General features: G+C 43.7%; 1 protein-coding gene across 6 annotated transcripts in view; it reads left to right on the plus strand.

The window, feature by feature from the left end:
• The window catches only part of STN1 (STN1 subunit of CST complex), a 38,071-nt gene extending 22,109 nt beyond the window's left edge, over positions 1-15,962 (plus strand). For 2 of the 6 annotated variants that reach the window (XM_060286725.2, XM_030865533.3), the window contains 3 exons: positions 3,092-3,214; positions 5,627-5,699; positions 13,874-15,959. In XM_060286725.2, coding sequence (XP_060142708.1) covers positions 3,092-3,214; positions 5,627-5,699; positions 13,874-14,031 — 354 coding nt within the window. In that variant the 3' untranslated portion in view covers positions 14,032-15,959. Of the gene's footprint in view, positions 1-3,091; positions 3,215-5,626; positions 5,700-13,873 lie in introns of all 6 variants that reach the window. The other 4 variants (XM_060286727.2, XM_060286726.2, XM_060286724.2 and 1 more) reach the window with 3 other exon arrangements.
• The last annotated feature ends 1,391 nt before the right edge of the window (positions 15,963-17,353 follow it).

Consider the following 17,353-nt stretch of genomic DNA (forward strand, 5'->3'; position numbering starts at 1 on the left):
ACCAGGCTGTGTGCCCAGTGTCCCGCAATTTCATACATGGAGATGAGGGATATTGTTTCAGGAAACACCGAGGTGGAGAGGGTCAGGACTGGCCGCTTTGTTCTGTGCCACCGTTGCTTCTGCACAGTTGTAGCTCCCCAGCTGTCCACTGACAGCAGGAGTGACCTTCTTCCCATTTAATCATTTAGAGGAGGCTCAGTGCCAACTTGGCCTCCCAGGACTTCTGACCACTCTCTTGGCATGTTTAGAAGGAAACGTTGAAGCTTAGCAAAGACCACATCTTCCTGTGAGCCAGCTCTTCTGCAATAATTAAGTAGGGAGAATTGAGGACTAAAAGGCCCCTCCATTCAGAACATTCCAGGGAGGACTTTTGGTGTGATATCTTTTTGAGAATGCTTAGAAAAGAAATTTGTATCTGCCCGGTGCTATATGTTTAAAAAGAAATGAATATGGCAGTATATCTGTTTTGTCTTTGGAAAGTGCTTTTCCATCAGTTATGAATTATTCCCTCACATGGCTGTGGTTGGGGAGGTCAGTGTCATTAAATTGAATTCTGTTTAATAGAGCCTGGGAGACCCAGGATGCTTTACAATGATGGTGAAACCTTAGACCCTTTGGCACTTTCTGTAGTCATACCGATGAAAGCTTAACAAAAAAAATCATTGTGATGTTGTCTTAGCTTAGAGGCTGGGGAGAGTGGGTTTGAATGCTTTCCCCCTTTCTTTTTTTCCACAGTGGCCCTTTTTAGCAAATCCAGAAACATGATAAACAAACCTTGCAAAACCATTGTTTCTTTGACAACTCGATAAATGTTGAGTTTGTTTGGGAATGAAGACTATATATATATTTCAGAGATCCACCCAGTTCCTGACCTGCCACAAGGAGAGGCCCGCTAAGGCTCAGCCCGTTCAGCTGGTCACGGTTTTTGTTTCTGAACAGTTTCGGTTTCCTGAATGGGACGAGTCTGTCATTGCTCTTTAGAAAAAGACAAGAAAGACACACATCTCAGGCCAGGAAAAGCTACTAGCTAGAGGGACGATTGGAGGCTTTATCCTTGAGCCTGTGTCTTTATAACCAGCAGGGAATTATGTCCTGAGTTCAGCTGAGGCAAATGTTTTTGGAAAGGAAGCTTCACGTATTGTTTATATTTACAGAGAGCCTTTTCTGCTGGGTCCTCCTTGTTCACAGCTGAAACTGCTTTTACTCTCCCAGGCCTCACACCCTCTCTTCCTGCTGCTCGATCTGACTGAAATCTGGGAGGAGGAACCGGGCTTTCTGTATGGTCTGAGGATAACCAAGAGTCATTTTTAATGACAGGAATAATCGTGCAACATTTCTAGTCAGTTTCCCATTTATTTCTATATTGGGAAGAGACATAATAAACTCAACCCTTAGGATCCTTATATTAAATTGACCAAAGAAGACGAATCTCCTGAGAATTATGAAAATGAAGTAGTTATAAAGTCATGTAGGGGAGCCTGTGTTGGGTTGAGCGTTCTTTTCCTAAGTGAGAGCACTCACGTATGAAATTAAAAACAGCTTTGCCTCAAGCCCCCCTGAATAAAAAGATATGTGACTGAGGATCGCTGGGAGAGGTGTTTATTCTAAACACACCCAGATAGCTTTTCTGCCCGTGGGAGTCATCAAATATTTCTCAACCTGTTCTCCCTTCAGAGAACGGGTGCTGTCGTAACCTGGAGTGCTTGTCAACTCTCAGGCCCTCCTGTTCTACTGGCCAGGTTCTCCAGGCCTGTTCTGTTGAGAAAAAACCTAGGCTGTTAATTAAGAACGTTAGTCTCTCCTGTTCAGCTCAGGAGAGCACATTTGTGAAACATCACCAAGATCTGTTAGATTCAAACAGTGCCTGTCTGGGAGGCCTCTTCCAGAAAGCAAAGATTTCTTTCAGGATGGAGCTGTCAATACTTGAGGCCATTTGGGAGTTCCTTTCCTCTCCCTGTCACTTTGTGGGAATGTCATCAGCAAATCCCAGGCCCGCTCTCTGTTTCAGCATCTGTGAGTGCTGCCCCAGACAGCCTCCATAAGGACCTTCCGTTAGAGGAGTAGGACTGTGCCTTCAAACACTCTTTTGGAAGCTTTGCCACGTTTCTTTGGCACTCTGATCTTTCTAGTATCTTGATGTATTTCTGTCACATTACAAATGGATCTGTACCTTGAAGGACACTTATTACTTACCACTTCCTTTGTTTTAGGAATGAACTGAAAATCCCTAATGGAATAATTAGGAGGATATCGCCTACCTATGTGGGGTATTTCCCCTGAATACACACATGTTTTCTCCATCACCCACTATGTGTCAGGGAGCAGGTGTCCGAGATGAGTCCCCAACTCAAGAAGCACACAGTCTAGTTAACCATGGTAGGACATAGCTGAAAACCTGGCCTCCTTGAAATAAGAAGTAGGATGACCTGGTAACCTCTCTAGGCAAACTTGACTCTTAGAGAAGGGAAGGGATACTGAAATTGAGGAGAGAGCAAACTGACAGCAGCAGAGGGTCCTTCCTCATGGTGTTCTCGCTTCCCCTAGGGCCCTGTCCACCTTCAGCCCCTGGACCCTCCCCTTTGACAGATCTCTGCACAGCTGTTTGTCTCCACTGTCCTCCATTTAAAATAAGGAGTCTGTTTAATACTCTCTATGTGCTGGAATCCCCAACTTATTATTTCAATGTGTGTAAAATTCTTTGATGTCCGTAGGAAGAAGTTGTATATATGGCCACAATTTTAATGAAAAAAGTGAGCCAGTAGGTATAGAATTTTTGGCTCTGTATAAAAAAATAAATCAAAGATTGTCATTTTGATATTTCCATTTTATATCATTGAGTTAAATGAATTAAACAAACAAAAAATCATAACCAAGGTGTGGAACAGTTATCAAGTGTGATTCTGCTAGAGCAAACCTCCCAATCCTCCTTAAATACCATCCTGCTAGGCCCGTGCATACCTGAATCTTTTTGACTCAGTAGATAAAAAGCCTGTTGGGTGAATTTATAACCAGTTGGTCTAGGGAGTTGCCCTCAAGTGCTGTAAGATGGGACTTATTTCTTTTCTTCCTTTATTTTTTTTTCCTCCTACAGATGGATTTTAAGAATGACACCACTTCCAAGGCAATTCATAGTATATTTAGGAACGCTATAAAGCTGCTGCAGGAAGAAGGACTTGTTTTCCAGAAAGATGGTGGTTTTGATAACCTGTTCTATGTAAGAGACCTGCAACTTAATTTTTTTTCTTAGCTTCAACTGCAAATATATTTATTACTTAGGATTGTTTGTTTCCTGTTTTTTAAAAATCCGTCATTAGGAGGTACATAAAGTAAGGAGTGAGAGTTGGCCCTTATCTTTCCTCAAGATACCGCTTTTAACAGTACAGCCTTCGGCACACATGTAAATATAGGCTCCTGTTACCAAAAAGATGTGATATTCCTCTAAATCAGGATTTCTCAACTTCAGCACTGTTTGAGCCAGATGATTCTTCGTTGTGGGGTGTTGTCCTTTGCATTGTAGGATGTTTGGCACATCCTTGGCCTTCACCTACTAGATGCTGGTAGCAGCACCCCCAATTGTGGCAACCTAAACGTCTCCAGACATTGCCAAGTGTCCCCTGACCCGGTTGAGAACCACTGCTCTAAATAATGCTCAGCAACTTTTGGGGATGCCAGAACAGCACATCACAGTCATCTTTCCATATTAGTCCTTATAAATCTGTCTCATTCTTTTTGACATCTGCATGGTTTTCCCTATTGTGGGAACTTGCCGTAAATTGTTTAACCACTTATCTCTGATGGCCATTTATATTGTTTCCAACTCCTGTCCTCACATACAGTGTTGCTATGTCTGTTTTCTTGTGGACTTATGTAAGTATTTCCGTAAGATCGACTCTTAAAAGAGGAATTGCTGGAGTAAAGGGCATGTACCTTTAAGCTTTTGATTGCCTCCTTCAAAAGTGGTGCCTATTAACATTCCCACCAGGGGTACAAGTTCTTGCCTACCTCATACTTTGAGTTAAAAGTTCACCTCTCACTGCCTACCTTTAATATGGGAGGAACCAAGCTGATACTGATGTTGTTATCGATATTGATGTCCACTTTAGTAGCACAGATGTAGCTTCAGCTGTGAGCGATTCTCCTGAAGACAGATCAGAACTCTGGGAGCTCCCAGAAGCCTCATTCTTTACAGGCATGATTCCCGAGGGGAAGCTTTCCTTAATAGGACATTTTCTCGATGTTGATTAACTCTAGTGATTCCCCATTTTAGAACATTAAAAAAAATTAAGATATGTTTTAAATACTATTTAAATAACTTCTGAAAAGGGTATTCCATTCCGTATAAGGGTGAGGGCAGCCCCCCCCGCCCCCCCGCCTCCCAGGACGGGCAGGCCTGGTGGGAGCTGATTGCTTCTTGGGGTTGGAGAAGCTCATGCTGGGCAATTCACCCTAACACCCTCCCACCCCCACCCGCACCCTCACATCACCCCCCAGGAGGCTCTGCGTGGCCTCCTGGGTCAGTAGGAAGCTGCTCTTCCTGAGGAACAGCAGACCATGGGCAGCAGTCCAGGGATGAGGTGTGGCAGGGCTGGGGCACTTCCTCCTGTGAATCAGTCTGAGCTGGAATGGGGTGATCCAGCTCTAATAGCTCTATTTTCCTCAGCAGAGCCACCCCCCTTCTCTGACTTCACTCCCCACTTCTACCTCAACCCTGGCTCCTAGGTTTCTGTTTTCCTGAGGGCATTGCCTCAGGGACGGAGTTATCTTTTCTCTGTATAGTGCTTTCCAGCTTTCAGCAGCTCTCCCACATTACCTTACTTAATCTTCCCAACACCCTGTAAGTCCAGAGAAGGGTCCTTATCAGAACCCCCATTCTTAAATCTGCTCATTCCAAGTCCGTCAGTCCAAGGAGCATCCTGACATATGTGTTTGTTTGCGTACTTTTTTTTTTTCTCCTTCTTCCTTTTTTCCCCTTCCTTTCTTCCTCTTTTTTCCTTTCTTTCTCTTTGATTTTAGATTTACTGTTGAACATGAAGGTGAAACCCATTTGCTGGCTGCTTCCCTCTTACTGGAGCTGGCTGAGAAAGGAACCTTGGTTATGTTTGCCTTTGAGAACAGACAGTGTTTCCATTCATAAACTAGATTTACTCTCTTGCTAGCTTTGCCTTACAGTTTTATTTCTTTTGTTTTTTTCCCTATGGTTGGGTGAAGGAATATGAAACCCAAGATAGAAAAGAAGAAACACAAGAGGAAAGAGTCCTCGGGTTTGATCACTTGTGCCTCCCTCAAGAACATAATGAATAAGAGAAATTTTATGAATGTGTTATGAATATTTAAGACGAAAGTTGCTCCTTGAAAGCAAGGGATTCCAGCTTTTCTTTCTATCATGGCCTCCCCGTAAACCACCTCCCGAGGGAATATGCCTGTGGGTGGACTTCAGAGCAGTGAGCTACTTAGGGACAGAACTAGTTTGACAGCTGGCCACGTATCCAAAGCGACACTCTGTTAGGGTAGGGATGAGGATCGTTATGAAATCTTTAGAAACTATCCTAAAGACCAATTTGGGTGTCTGGATGACACAACCTCTGTTTTACTTAACATTTCTTTCCGAACTGTTTTTCCCATTTAGGTAACCAGAGAAGACAAAGAATTACACAGAAAGATCCACCAGATCATTCAAGAAGACTGCCAGAAACCAAACCGTAAGTGGTGTAACGTACATGTGTCTCGGTGCCCTGGAGGCGGCTGTTCCCTCCCGGAGAGCGCTAGGTGGAGAGTCAGGAAACCTGGGACCTTTCCCAGTAACAACTTGGAAGCATGACTGGTCAAGATACCTGACCTCTCTGAGCCTCAGACTCCTCCTTTCTAAAGTGAGCGTTAGCCTTGCACAGTTGTTCTGACATGGGCCACACGTAAGAGTCAACCTTGGAGCTTTTTTGAACATACAACACTCAGGTCCCACCCCTAGGGATTCTGATTCACTAGGGGCTGGGATGGGGGCTAGACAGGTGAGCTCCTCAAGTGATTCTGATACAGCAAGGTCAGCTGTTACGCTAGGACTTTTTAACATCCTTCTTGTTTCGTGTCCTCTGTAATTTGTGTTATTTCTTGTTCCACTCTTCCTTCTTGTCTCTGAACCCAAACCTGACATTTTCCTCTCTTCTAACATCAAGCCCTTCAAGGTTGGGAGGAATGGTTCTAGACATTACAGTTTGTGAACAGTGTAATTCAGTCATCCTGAAACCTGATAATTTGCAAAAGAAATGGTTGAGAAAATAGTTGGTTTTAGTGGAGTTAGATCAGCCCCTAGTGGTTAGAAACTCAAACTGTAGAGAGTCTGATAACAGACATTACCATTTTCATACTAGTTAGAAAGAGAAGAAAACATTAGTCCTATGTTTAAATCCTGTGTAAACCGATCGCTCTTAAAGGTGACTTTTCAAAGTCTACCTTTTGCAAACATGTGCTATTAACAAATGTTGGCATATGTCAACAAATGACGCCAGAAGAAAAGTGGAAAGGCTTGTTAGTGAGCACAGGCCTCCTCATTCTGCTTTCTTTCTCTCCCGGGAGGTCCACCTCCAGTCCTTAAAGCCCATGTATCCCTGGGGCCTGGACCTGTTCCAGGCTGAGTCAGCAGGTGGAGCTGGACCAGATCTCCAGCCCTGGTGTTTATGGTATGCAGCCTTATTTAGCTTTTAAGGACCCATGAAGTCACCTCCCAGAGTGGTGTGACAACAGGTCTTAAAATAAACTGAAAGCAATCTATTATTTTAATGCAAGGTTTCTAACTATTGTTCACTTCATTCAGAACAAGAAGGATAAATATCCTTTAGTTGGGGGAAAAACCACCTAGCCACAATTTAAGGAGCTTTTTAGAGCTGTGAAATGTGGGATTCTTCAACCAAGAAGGGATGAGACGAGAGGCTGGTCCCCAGGTGACATTCCTGCGCTCATGGTAGTCCCAAGCCATCTGGCTAGACTCTTATTTTGATGTGTATTAGGAGCAGGGTGGATTAAAGTGATCCTAGGGCCTGCTGAAGCAAATGAAAGCAATTCACACTTCATTTCTTAGGAGAACCAAACAGCCTTGGTGGCCTGAGGGTCTATAAAGTGGCAGGTTTTATATCCACTTCTAATCCACAGGCCAGCTCCTGCTTTGGTGAGTGTGTGTGTCAAGGTGGACAGGCTCTGCTACTCAGTCTGTAAATGGGAGCCTTTAAAAAACATAAGCCAATTCCCTGGAACTAGTAAACTCCCAGGAGACAAATTCTGGAGCATGAGTAACTGAGAATACCAGTAAACATACCTTGTAGGAACTGTCAGAGTCTGTTGCAGCCACCCCTTTTGACACCCCTTTTGACACCCCTTTCACTTTTCTGAAGAAAAGTGAACAGAACCTAAAGAACCTGTGGGACATCATCAAATGGACCAACATATGCATTGTGGGAGTCCCAGAAGAAGAGAGAAAGGGGCAGAGAGAATATTTGAATACCTATGACATTAAAACATTATCCTGAATAATGTATGCACAGGATAAAAAGTCAAAAAGTACAAAAACACACACAGAAAAAGTGAGACTCCTTCCCAACACCGAGCCCCAGGCTCTGTGTTCCCCTTTCCAAAGGCAGTGGGTGTTACTAGTTTCTGGCATATCCTTCTAGAGATGTTATATGCACTTATAAACATGTTTGTATAGTTTATCCTTTCTAAAAAACATAAGTAAAGCTTAGCATACAATACTCAGTGTTTTATACCTTGTATTTTAAATCTAACATTGGCTTATAGCAGCCATTCAGCAACAGTATGTGTAAAAGTACCTGTCTTTTTAATGGCTGCACAGTATTCCACTATATGTATTGATAGATATTCGACCATTTATTTAAGTATTCCTACTGAACCTTTAGTTTGTTTCTAACCTTTCAGTATGAAACATAGCATTGAGTTTTCCTTGGCAGTATGATTGGTAGGAGAACTTAAAACCTTTAGTCACTTATGAATATTTCAGCAGAAGGTAAACCTACAATAATGAAAGGATTATAAACATGGGCCAGTTTTAGGTCCCTAAAGCACTGATAGAGGGTTTGTCTGAAGATGGCCCGCATGGCATAGTTGTGAAGAGCTGGGCTCTGGAGCCACCTTGCTTGGGTTTGAATCCCAGCTCTGCCACTTTGTAGCTGTGTGGCCTTGAGCAAGTCTGTGCCTCAGTTTCTTTATACGCAAAGCAGGGATAATAATCGTACCTACATCGTGGGTTGTTATGAGGATGAAATAGATTGGTGTTTTATGAAACTCTTAGGAATATGGCAGAGTAAGAACACCAAGAATCCTTCCCTCCACTTAGACAACAATTGCATCTGTCTGATATAGCTATTTTGGAACTCTGGAGTCTATCAAGGCTAGCAACTTCCAGAGGAAGGTTTGGACAATGAATTGGGGTTAATTTCAGTCAATTTTCTGATGTTAGTAGCAGCTACTCATCCCCCATCCCCAGCTACATGGCAGGCGGCTGTGCATGTGTTTCTGGAGCAGTTTGTACAGAGCTTGTGGGAGCTAGCGGGGGCAAAAAGGACCCAGTCCTCCATGTATCAGGGATTTGTGCTCTGATCACCAGTTGCTGCTTCTGATCACAGAGGTGCAGGCAGAGAGGTGGGTGGCCATTGTTGTACCTCCTCCCATTGTTGTAAGCTGCTCACCCAACAGCTGAAGTGACTTCCAGGGATTTAAAAGACTGGCACCCTTTTTTTTAAACTCCTTCATTTCTCTTTTTTACCCCTTTTGGAGCCAGAAAAGAAAGACTAGAACATTCCAAAGCACCTGCATATATGGGTAAAATTAGAAAGCGACCACACATGCCCAGGGAAAGGCACAGGCTCAGAAATAGGCCTGAGAAGACCTTAGGTTTCCATCTCAGGCTGCTCCTTGGCACAGAGACAGCCTACAACAACCAAAAAAATAAAAACAATAACAAAAAGCAGCAAACACCACAGAAGGTGAAGAATCTAATCTCCAGAGTTACCACATTATTAGATTCAAATGCCCAGTTTTCAACTAAAAACGAAAGACATTCAAAGAGACAGGAAACTATGGCCCATTCAAAGGGAAAAATAAGCAACAGAAACTGTCCCTGAAAAAGACCTGATGGCAAATTTATTACCCAAAGACTTTGAAACAGTTGTCTTAAAGATGCTTAAGAAAATGATGGGTGAACAAAATAGGAAATATCAATAAAGAGATACAAAAACTAGAAAGAAACCAAAAAGAAATTCTGAAAAGTACAGTAACTGAAGTGAAAAGTTTACCAGTGATTCAAAGGCAAATTTGAGCAGGAAAAATCTGAAGAAAAGTGAACAGAACCTAAAGAACCTGTGGGACATCATCAAATGGACCAACATATGCATTGTGGGAGTCCCAGAAGAAGAGAGAAAGGGGCAGAGAGAATATTTGAAGAAATAATGGCCGAAAACGGCCCTAATAGGATGAAGGACATGAATATAAACATCCAAGAAGCTCAGTGAACTCCAATTAAGATGAACTCAAAGAGAGCACACCAAGACACATTATAATCAAACTTTTGAGAGTCAAAACAAAAGAAAGAATCTTGAAAGCTACAAGAGAAAAACAACTTGTCACATCAGTAAGATGATCAGATTTCTTATCTGAAACTTTGGAGGCTGGAAGGCAGTAGGCTGATATATTCAAAATGTTAAAAGAAAAATAACCTGTAAACCAAGAATCTTAGGAGCCTAATACACTTAAAAGAATTATTAGTCTGTGTTCTTGGGCACAGTGTATAAAGTTGTGGTTTTGTGACATCAACAACTGAAAGGGGTGGGGACAGAGCTGCAAAGGAGAAGGAACAGAGGTTTTATATATTATTGAAGTTAAACTAGAATAAATTCAAATTAGTGTGTTATAACTATAGGATGCTAAACGTAATCCCTGTGGTAACCACAAAGAAAATAGCTCTAGAATATACACAAAAGGAAATTTTAAACGTTTCACTATTAAAAAAATCAACTAAACACAAAAGAAGACAGTAATGCAGGAATTGAGGGACCAAAAGCTATAAGGCATATAGAAAACAAATAGCAAAATGACAGGAGTAAGTCCCTCTTATCAGTAATTAGGTTAAATGTAAATGGATTGAACTCTCCAATCAAAAGACAGAGATTGGCAGAATGGATTGAAAAAAAAAACCCAAGAACTCCAACTATATGCCAACTACAAGAAACTCACTTTAGATCCAAAAGCACAGATAGGTTGAAAGTGAAAGGACAGAAGAATATATCCCATGCAAATAGTAACCAAAAGAGAACAGGGGCAGTTATACTAATATCAGACAAAATAAACTTTAAATCAAAAATGTTGCAAGAGGGCTTCCTTGGTGGCGCAGTGGTTAAGAATCCGCCTGCCAATACAGGGGACACGGGTTTGATCCCTGGTCCGGGAAGATCCCACGTGCTGCGGAGCAGCTAAGCCCATGCACCACAACTACTGAGCCTGCGCTCTAGAGCCCACAAGCCACGACTACTGAGCCTGCAAGCCACAACTACTGAGCCCACGTGCCACAACTACTGAAGCCCACGCGGCTAGAGCCCATGCTCCGCAACAAGAGAAGCCACAACAATGAGAAGCTTGCACACTCCAACGAAGAGTAGCCCCTGCTCACCACAACTAGAGAAAGCCTGCGCACAGCAATGAAGACCCAACACAGCCAATAAATAAATAACTAAATTAAAAAAAAAATGTTGCAGGAGACAAAGAAGGACATTATATATTAATAAAAGGTTCAATACAGCCAGAAGACATAGTAATTTTAAACATTTTGTACCTAATGACAGACCGTCAAAATATATGAAGCAAAAACTGACGGAATTGAAAGAAGTAAGTGGTTCTATGATAATAGTTGGAGATTTCAGTATCCCACTGTCAATAATGGATAGAACAACTAGACAGAAGGTAAGGAAATAGAGGACTTAAATAACACAATAAATCAGCTATAGATCTAACAGACGCACGCAAAAGCCTACCTGGCAACAGCATACATACAGCATACAACATGTACGTGGGACCTTTTCCAGGAGAGACCATTAATTAAGTCTCAATAGATTTTAATAGGTAGGTATCATACAAAGTATCTTCTCTGACTAGCATCTTCTGAAGTTAAAAGTCAATAACAGAAGTAAAACTGAAAAATTAACAAATTTGTGGGAATTAAACAACACACTCTTCACCAGTAGACTAAAGAAGAAATCATATGGGAAATTAGAAAATACTTAGAGATGAATGAAAACAAAACCCCAAAGTACCAAAACTTCTAGGACACAGAAGAGCTTTGTATGAGGGGAACTGTATAGCTAAGAACACTTATATAACTTTACAATTTAAGGAACTAGAAAAAGAAGAAGAAAGTAACTCAAAGCTAGCAGAAGGAAGGAAATAATAAAGAGTAGAGCACAAATAAATGAAATAGAGAATAGAAAAACAATAGAGAAAATCAATGAAACCAAAAGTTGGTTCTTTGAAAAGATCCCTAAAATTGCCAAACATTTAGCTAGGTAGACTAAGAAAAAAGAGAAAAAACTCCAGTTACTAAAATCAGAAATGAAAATGAGGACATTAGTACTGATTCTACAGAAATAAAAAGGATTATAACAAAGTACTATAAACAATTGTACGCCAACAAATTGGATAACCAGGTGAAATGGAAATTCCTAGAAACACAAAACCTACCAAGACTAAATCCTGAAGAAATAGAAAGTCTGAATAGATACATAGTAAGGAGATTGAATCAATAATCAAAAATCTCCCAACAAAGAAAAGCCTTGGACCTGATGGCTTCACTGGTGAATTCCAAACATTTAAAGAACTAACACCAATCCTTCTCCCCACGTGAATGGAAGGTCACTTTGTGAACAGCCTTACCAGGCAACCCTCGACGGCAGAATGGCCTTTGTGAAGAATTAGTTTAAGGCCTTTGGGGCAGTCAGCATTGCTGACCACATATGCCTGTAAGTCACCTTGAGCCCTGAGCCTGAGCACCCAGGTCTTAAAAGAACTAAGATCACAAGCCGAGCAGTGCTGAAATTCCCAGGGCTTCCTCTCTGCTGTGTGCAAGCCCAGTCTGGTTGGAGTCCTTCACCCTCCGTCATCAGCCCTTCCTCTCGGGAAGAGTCAAAGCTTTAGAGCAGGGACAAGGTTATGTGCATCTTCTTAGGTTATGGATATGACGATAGAATCATAGTAATTCTCCATGGAAGAAGCCCCCACCATGGTCTCCTTTCACCCACACAACCATGAGTGAAGTGGGTGCTTTTCTTCCCATTTAACAGATGAGGATGCGGACTGAGAGACCTGGACCACTTTGCCCCAGTCATAGAGCCAGCATTTTTATTCGGGTCCTTTGGACTCCAGAGTCAGCTCTCTGTCTGCACTCTGTACTTGCTCCTCCTTGCTCAGCGCTGCACATGTAGTAGGTGTTCAGGAAATCTTGATCGAATGAATGTTGAAGAAATAGCCTGGAAATGTAGAGACCAGGGGAGGTGGCGAGTTTCCCAACAGTAACCCAGTCGGGAGGAACAATGAGTTGACTAGCCACTAGAGGTCAGGATTTGCAGGTCTTTGTTAGCCCAGGACCACTGCCTGTGAACATCACTGACCCTTAGAGCTGGGAAGGACCTCAGAGGTGCCCCCCAGCCCCACTCCCCATGGGTCAGAAAACTGAGGCTTAAAGATGCAGTGACTTGCCCAAAGCCACAAAGGTGCAAAGAATCTCAACCATGCTTTGCCCATCACCACAACCCCTCTTTGAGGACTTTCCTGGAGTCTAAAGCATTTTATCACCTGAAAACAACATTCAGTGACTGTGCAGAGCACTAGTGGGCCAGATGCTGGGGATACGGCGGTGAGAGGCCTGGCCCTGTGAATGGGGCTTTGGTGGAAACTGGGGAGGGTTTGTTTCCAGGAATGAGGTTTGACTTTGACTCGATGTTACAAATAAATTTTACATCATCACCTAGGAAATTATATAATTTTATTATAAATTTTATTTCAACTATACATATACATGTATAGTTGAATATAAAGTTTCTCAATGTTTATAGTACCTAAAATGCAATACATTCTGTAATCTCATACTCTAGTCTGTTTGGTAAGAAAAGAATGCTAACCGCAACCCACTAAATTGATTTCATTGATCCTCTAATGGTCATAACTTCAGTGTGAATACCACTACTCCAAATCATTGATTTCAACTAGGAAAGCGGTCACTCGTCCTGAACTGCTACGAATGGTCTCATTTGTTTTGGGTAGAGGGTGAGAGGTTCCTAGAATACAGCCGTCACAGACAGACTTTTTGGAAGCCTAGGCAGAGAAGAGTGAGAACAGGCCAAAGGTCACCACCGCAGTCCCACCGTCCAGGAGTTACAGAAGGAATGTGGAGGCTGCTGCCAGCCGGCTCTGCTGTCGGCCACAAGAGGGCTCCCGCCTGGGAAGCCAGGGGGTTAGAACTGAATGCATGTGCTCGTACATGTAACTTCATTAGAGAAAAAAGCCTATCAAGCGCTAAATCCCCACTGGGTTATGAGTATAAAATTATTGATTGGGAATCCTGGAAGGTTGAAGGCCTGCATCCCCGAGCAGTGGTCCATGGCACAGACCTGAGAACATGTGTTTTGGTTCGTTCTCACTGATAAGCTAGGCCAGTGCATGTCCTACTTTTAATGTGCATAAGAATCATCTGGGGATCTTATTAAGCTGCAGGTTCTGATCCAGGAACTCTGAAGAAGGACTTCCATTTAGAGGAGAGGACAGGAGAGAGAGAGGAGGGTCTGACAGGTGTGTCCAAGCTTAGCCAACTCCCTTTTTCCTGCAGACGTGGAGAAGGGCTGCCACTTCCTGCACATCCTGGCCTGTGCTCGCCTGAGCCTCAGCCCAGTCCTGAGTGAAACTGTGCTGCGGCAGGTGCTGGAGCTCTTGGAGGACCAGAGTGACATCGTCAGCACCACAGAGAACTACTACACTGCGTTCTGAGGAGAGGCCGGCAGGCAGCACGAGTGGAGCGGGGTGGGGGGGGAGGAGAAAACAGGTGGCGTTCACTCCCGGGCTCTGATTTTAACATGGTGCTGAGGCTTATAGGCCTGGTGGCAATTATCTCATAATAAACTATGAAATATGGTAATTTGAAGAATGGAACTTGGCATGAATTCTGGAGGCTGCCTTCTGCCTGCTGTATCCTGGGATAAAAGACTTATCTCAGCCACGACATACAAGAAAACCCTTCTCATTGGCCTCCTGGCTGGACCAAGCATCACTCACAGAGCAGAAGAGGAAGAAACAGTGTTGGTAGCTGAACTGGTTGGAGGCTCTGTTGTGGTAAAGGGGCATCCCGTGGAAAAGGCGCTTGTACTGCGGGAGCTGAAGAGCATACAGATCACGAGTTCAGGCACTTTTTAAAACTTCAGACTATCAGGTACTTTCTTGGTGTATCTTGATGGTTAAGAACCTGGTATAGAGGACTCGTTCTCCCTGGATGAGTGTCGCTGACCTACAATTTCTGTGGGTCAAACACCAGTGATGGGTCCAGAGTCTTGGGTTGAATTCTGTCTACAGACCAACGCATCGACGGGAATAAACAGGATCCAAGGCGTGGCTCTGTATTTGTCGTTTTCCTTATTGTCCTTCTGAATCAAAAGGTGCTTCAGTACATTTCCCTGTGCTTGAGGACACTGTGACTAAATACATCATCCCTTAATACCCTGAAGTTCTTGGCGGAGGCCGCTGACCAATCACTTGGCAGTGGTAGATGTTGTTTTCAAGGTTACCATTGAACGTGCAGGACGTCCTGACACCATCCAAACACTCAGTATTTGCCCAGACAGGTGATGGGTCATGCTTTTGCTCGGAACGACAAGGTAAAGGGAAAAAATCCGAGGTATGTAATAGGCTTGTTCTTACAGGACGATGACAAATCCAGCCAGCGAAAACAAAGTTCGGAGGAAGATATGGCGTTAATTACAGTCACTTCACAAAAGGCACATCTGCCTTTGGCTGCTGCATTTGCACTTGATGTAATAAGCTTTTAATGGCTCTGCTGGAGAGCCTGCAGGCCTGACGCGTTGTGCTGCTCTGTGTGGAAATGGAGAGGCTTTACACTTAGAAACTGGCTGTAGCTCCACATGTCAGACCAAAAGCTAGTACCGACAGCTTGCTTCCTGTCTTGGACTTTTCTGACTTGCCCTAAACCTCTGTGCCTGGTTCCTAACAGCGATTACCCAGAAAGCTGCCCCGTGTTGAGAAGGGTCCCTGTAGAACAGAATTTACCTGGAATGACATCCCAGTAGGTCTTCCTTAAGGTCGGCAGCTGATCCATATTGAATACATCTCAGATGACTGGAGCTGCCGGGAAGGAGTCTTGCATCAGAACATAAAAAGGGCACATACTTGCCCACAGCTGCCCCACTTCTAGGGTTTATCCCAAGGAGATGATCACATAGATGGGAGAGGATGAATGCACATGATGCCCATTGCTGTGTAATTTAAGATTCCGTAATTGGGAAAAATATGTGTCTATAGAGGAAAATTAATTATGGTAATGTACACTATGAAATACTATGCAGCCATTAATTTAACGGAGCAGACAGATATTTTCACCATGGAGCAGTATTCCCAGTAGATTTAGTGGGAAGAAAATTGAGATCTGTTTATATAATACCACTGATCTGAAACTACCTGTGTGTGTATGTATATATCTAAACAGAGAGCGTGTTTCTGCATATCCATCTGTATAAATGTAGTGTGTATACACGTACATACAGTTGACCACTCCACTCCTAGGGTTTGGTCCCAGGCCTCTTTTCTGTTTAGCTTGCTCCCATGGGGATCTCAGCCAGTCTCAGATCATCTGTACACTGCCAAACTCCCCAGTTTACATCCAGTTCGGACCTCCTCGAACTTCTGAGCTACACTCAGCCTTCTGCTGACAGTCCTACTTAGGTGTCCAACAGACATCACACACATAAGATGCCCAAAGCCAGGCCCCCTACCACCCCTGACCCCAAATGTGCTGCTTCTGAAGTTTTCCCTGATTCAGGAAAAGGCAGCTCCATTTTTCAGGTTGCTCAGGCCAAACCCGTTGACTCCTTTCTCTCACACCCCACATCCGACCTGCGCACAATGGCGGCAGCATCTCACTCCTCCGCCGCCACCACCTGGAGTATTGTGGGGCCTCCTACTGCCCTCCCTGCTCCCCTGGCCCCTCTTCAGTTCACTGTCAGCACAGCAGCACAGCTTGACTCAGACTCTGCTGTCCTCTGCTTCCGGCACCTGAGGCAGCACAGTGTCACCAGGGCTCTGCTCTGCAGGGCCTCCTCTCCTGCCATTTCCCCTTCACCTCTGCTCAGCTTCTCAGGCCCTGCTGTTCCTCACACACACCAGAGACATTCTTGACTCAGGGCCTTTGGCCTTGCTGTTTCCTCTGCCTGGAATGTTCTTCACCTGGATAACCATGTGGTGGGCTTCCCCCTCCCCTCCTTTGGGTCATTCCTTGAGTGTCACCTTTTCAGTGAGGCCTGCCCTGATCCCTTTTTTGCTGATTGCAACCAACCCCTTCTCCCTCCTCCCCAGAACTCCACAGTACTTATTTTTCTCCACATTCCTTGTCACCGTGGAACACATTCCGTATGTTTCTTACTTACCCTGCTTACTATTCAATATTTATTCTCCCTAATAGAAAAAATGCTCCATGAGGGCAGAACTTTTTCTCTGTTTTGTTTCCTACTGTGTCCCAGCACCTAGAACAGTGCCTGGCGCATCTTCCAAGCAATACCACTTCTGTGTGTGTGTCTGGCTGCCCTCCACCTGCTAATAGCTGCCTCTCTTTCCTGGGGGACTTTCTGCAATGTCTTGGAAGGCTGTTCAGGCGGGAAGTACTCAGAATTAACACCCACCAGGGGCAGTCTCAGCCAGTGGGACCTGGGGTATAAATACTTCTGCTCCCTCACCCTTCCATTGAGATATCTCTGAGGCTCCTGTTCTACAGCACTTTCCAGAGTTTCTCTGTGGGATTAAGCTCCATCCACCCACAGCAGCAGCTAACTTGATGATCACCCTTAATTGGCTACCTTACCCTCCTGTCTTACTTTCCCACTCTCCATTACCTTTTGCTGCACCTTGCAAATGAATTGCTCCTTTTCTGATCCTTGTCTCAGGGTCAGCTTCTGGATGAACTATGTTCACAAATATATTTGACAAAGTCTTATGAATAATTATGCACATCAAACAGAGATTACCAGAAATGCTCACCAGAGTGACACACTTGTTACCCCTGAAAAGTGAGATGTCAGATGCTTTTTAA

Source organism: Globicephala melas, chromosome 16 (genome assembly GCF_963455315.2).
Source record: "Globicephala melas chromosome 16, mGloMel1.2, whole genome shotgun sequence".
Classification (NCBI taxonomy): domain Eukaryota; kingdom Metazoa; phylum Chordata; class Mammalia; order Artiodactyla; family Delphinidae; genus Globicephala; species Globicephala melas.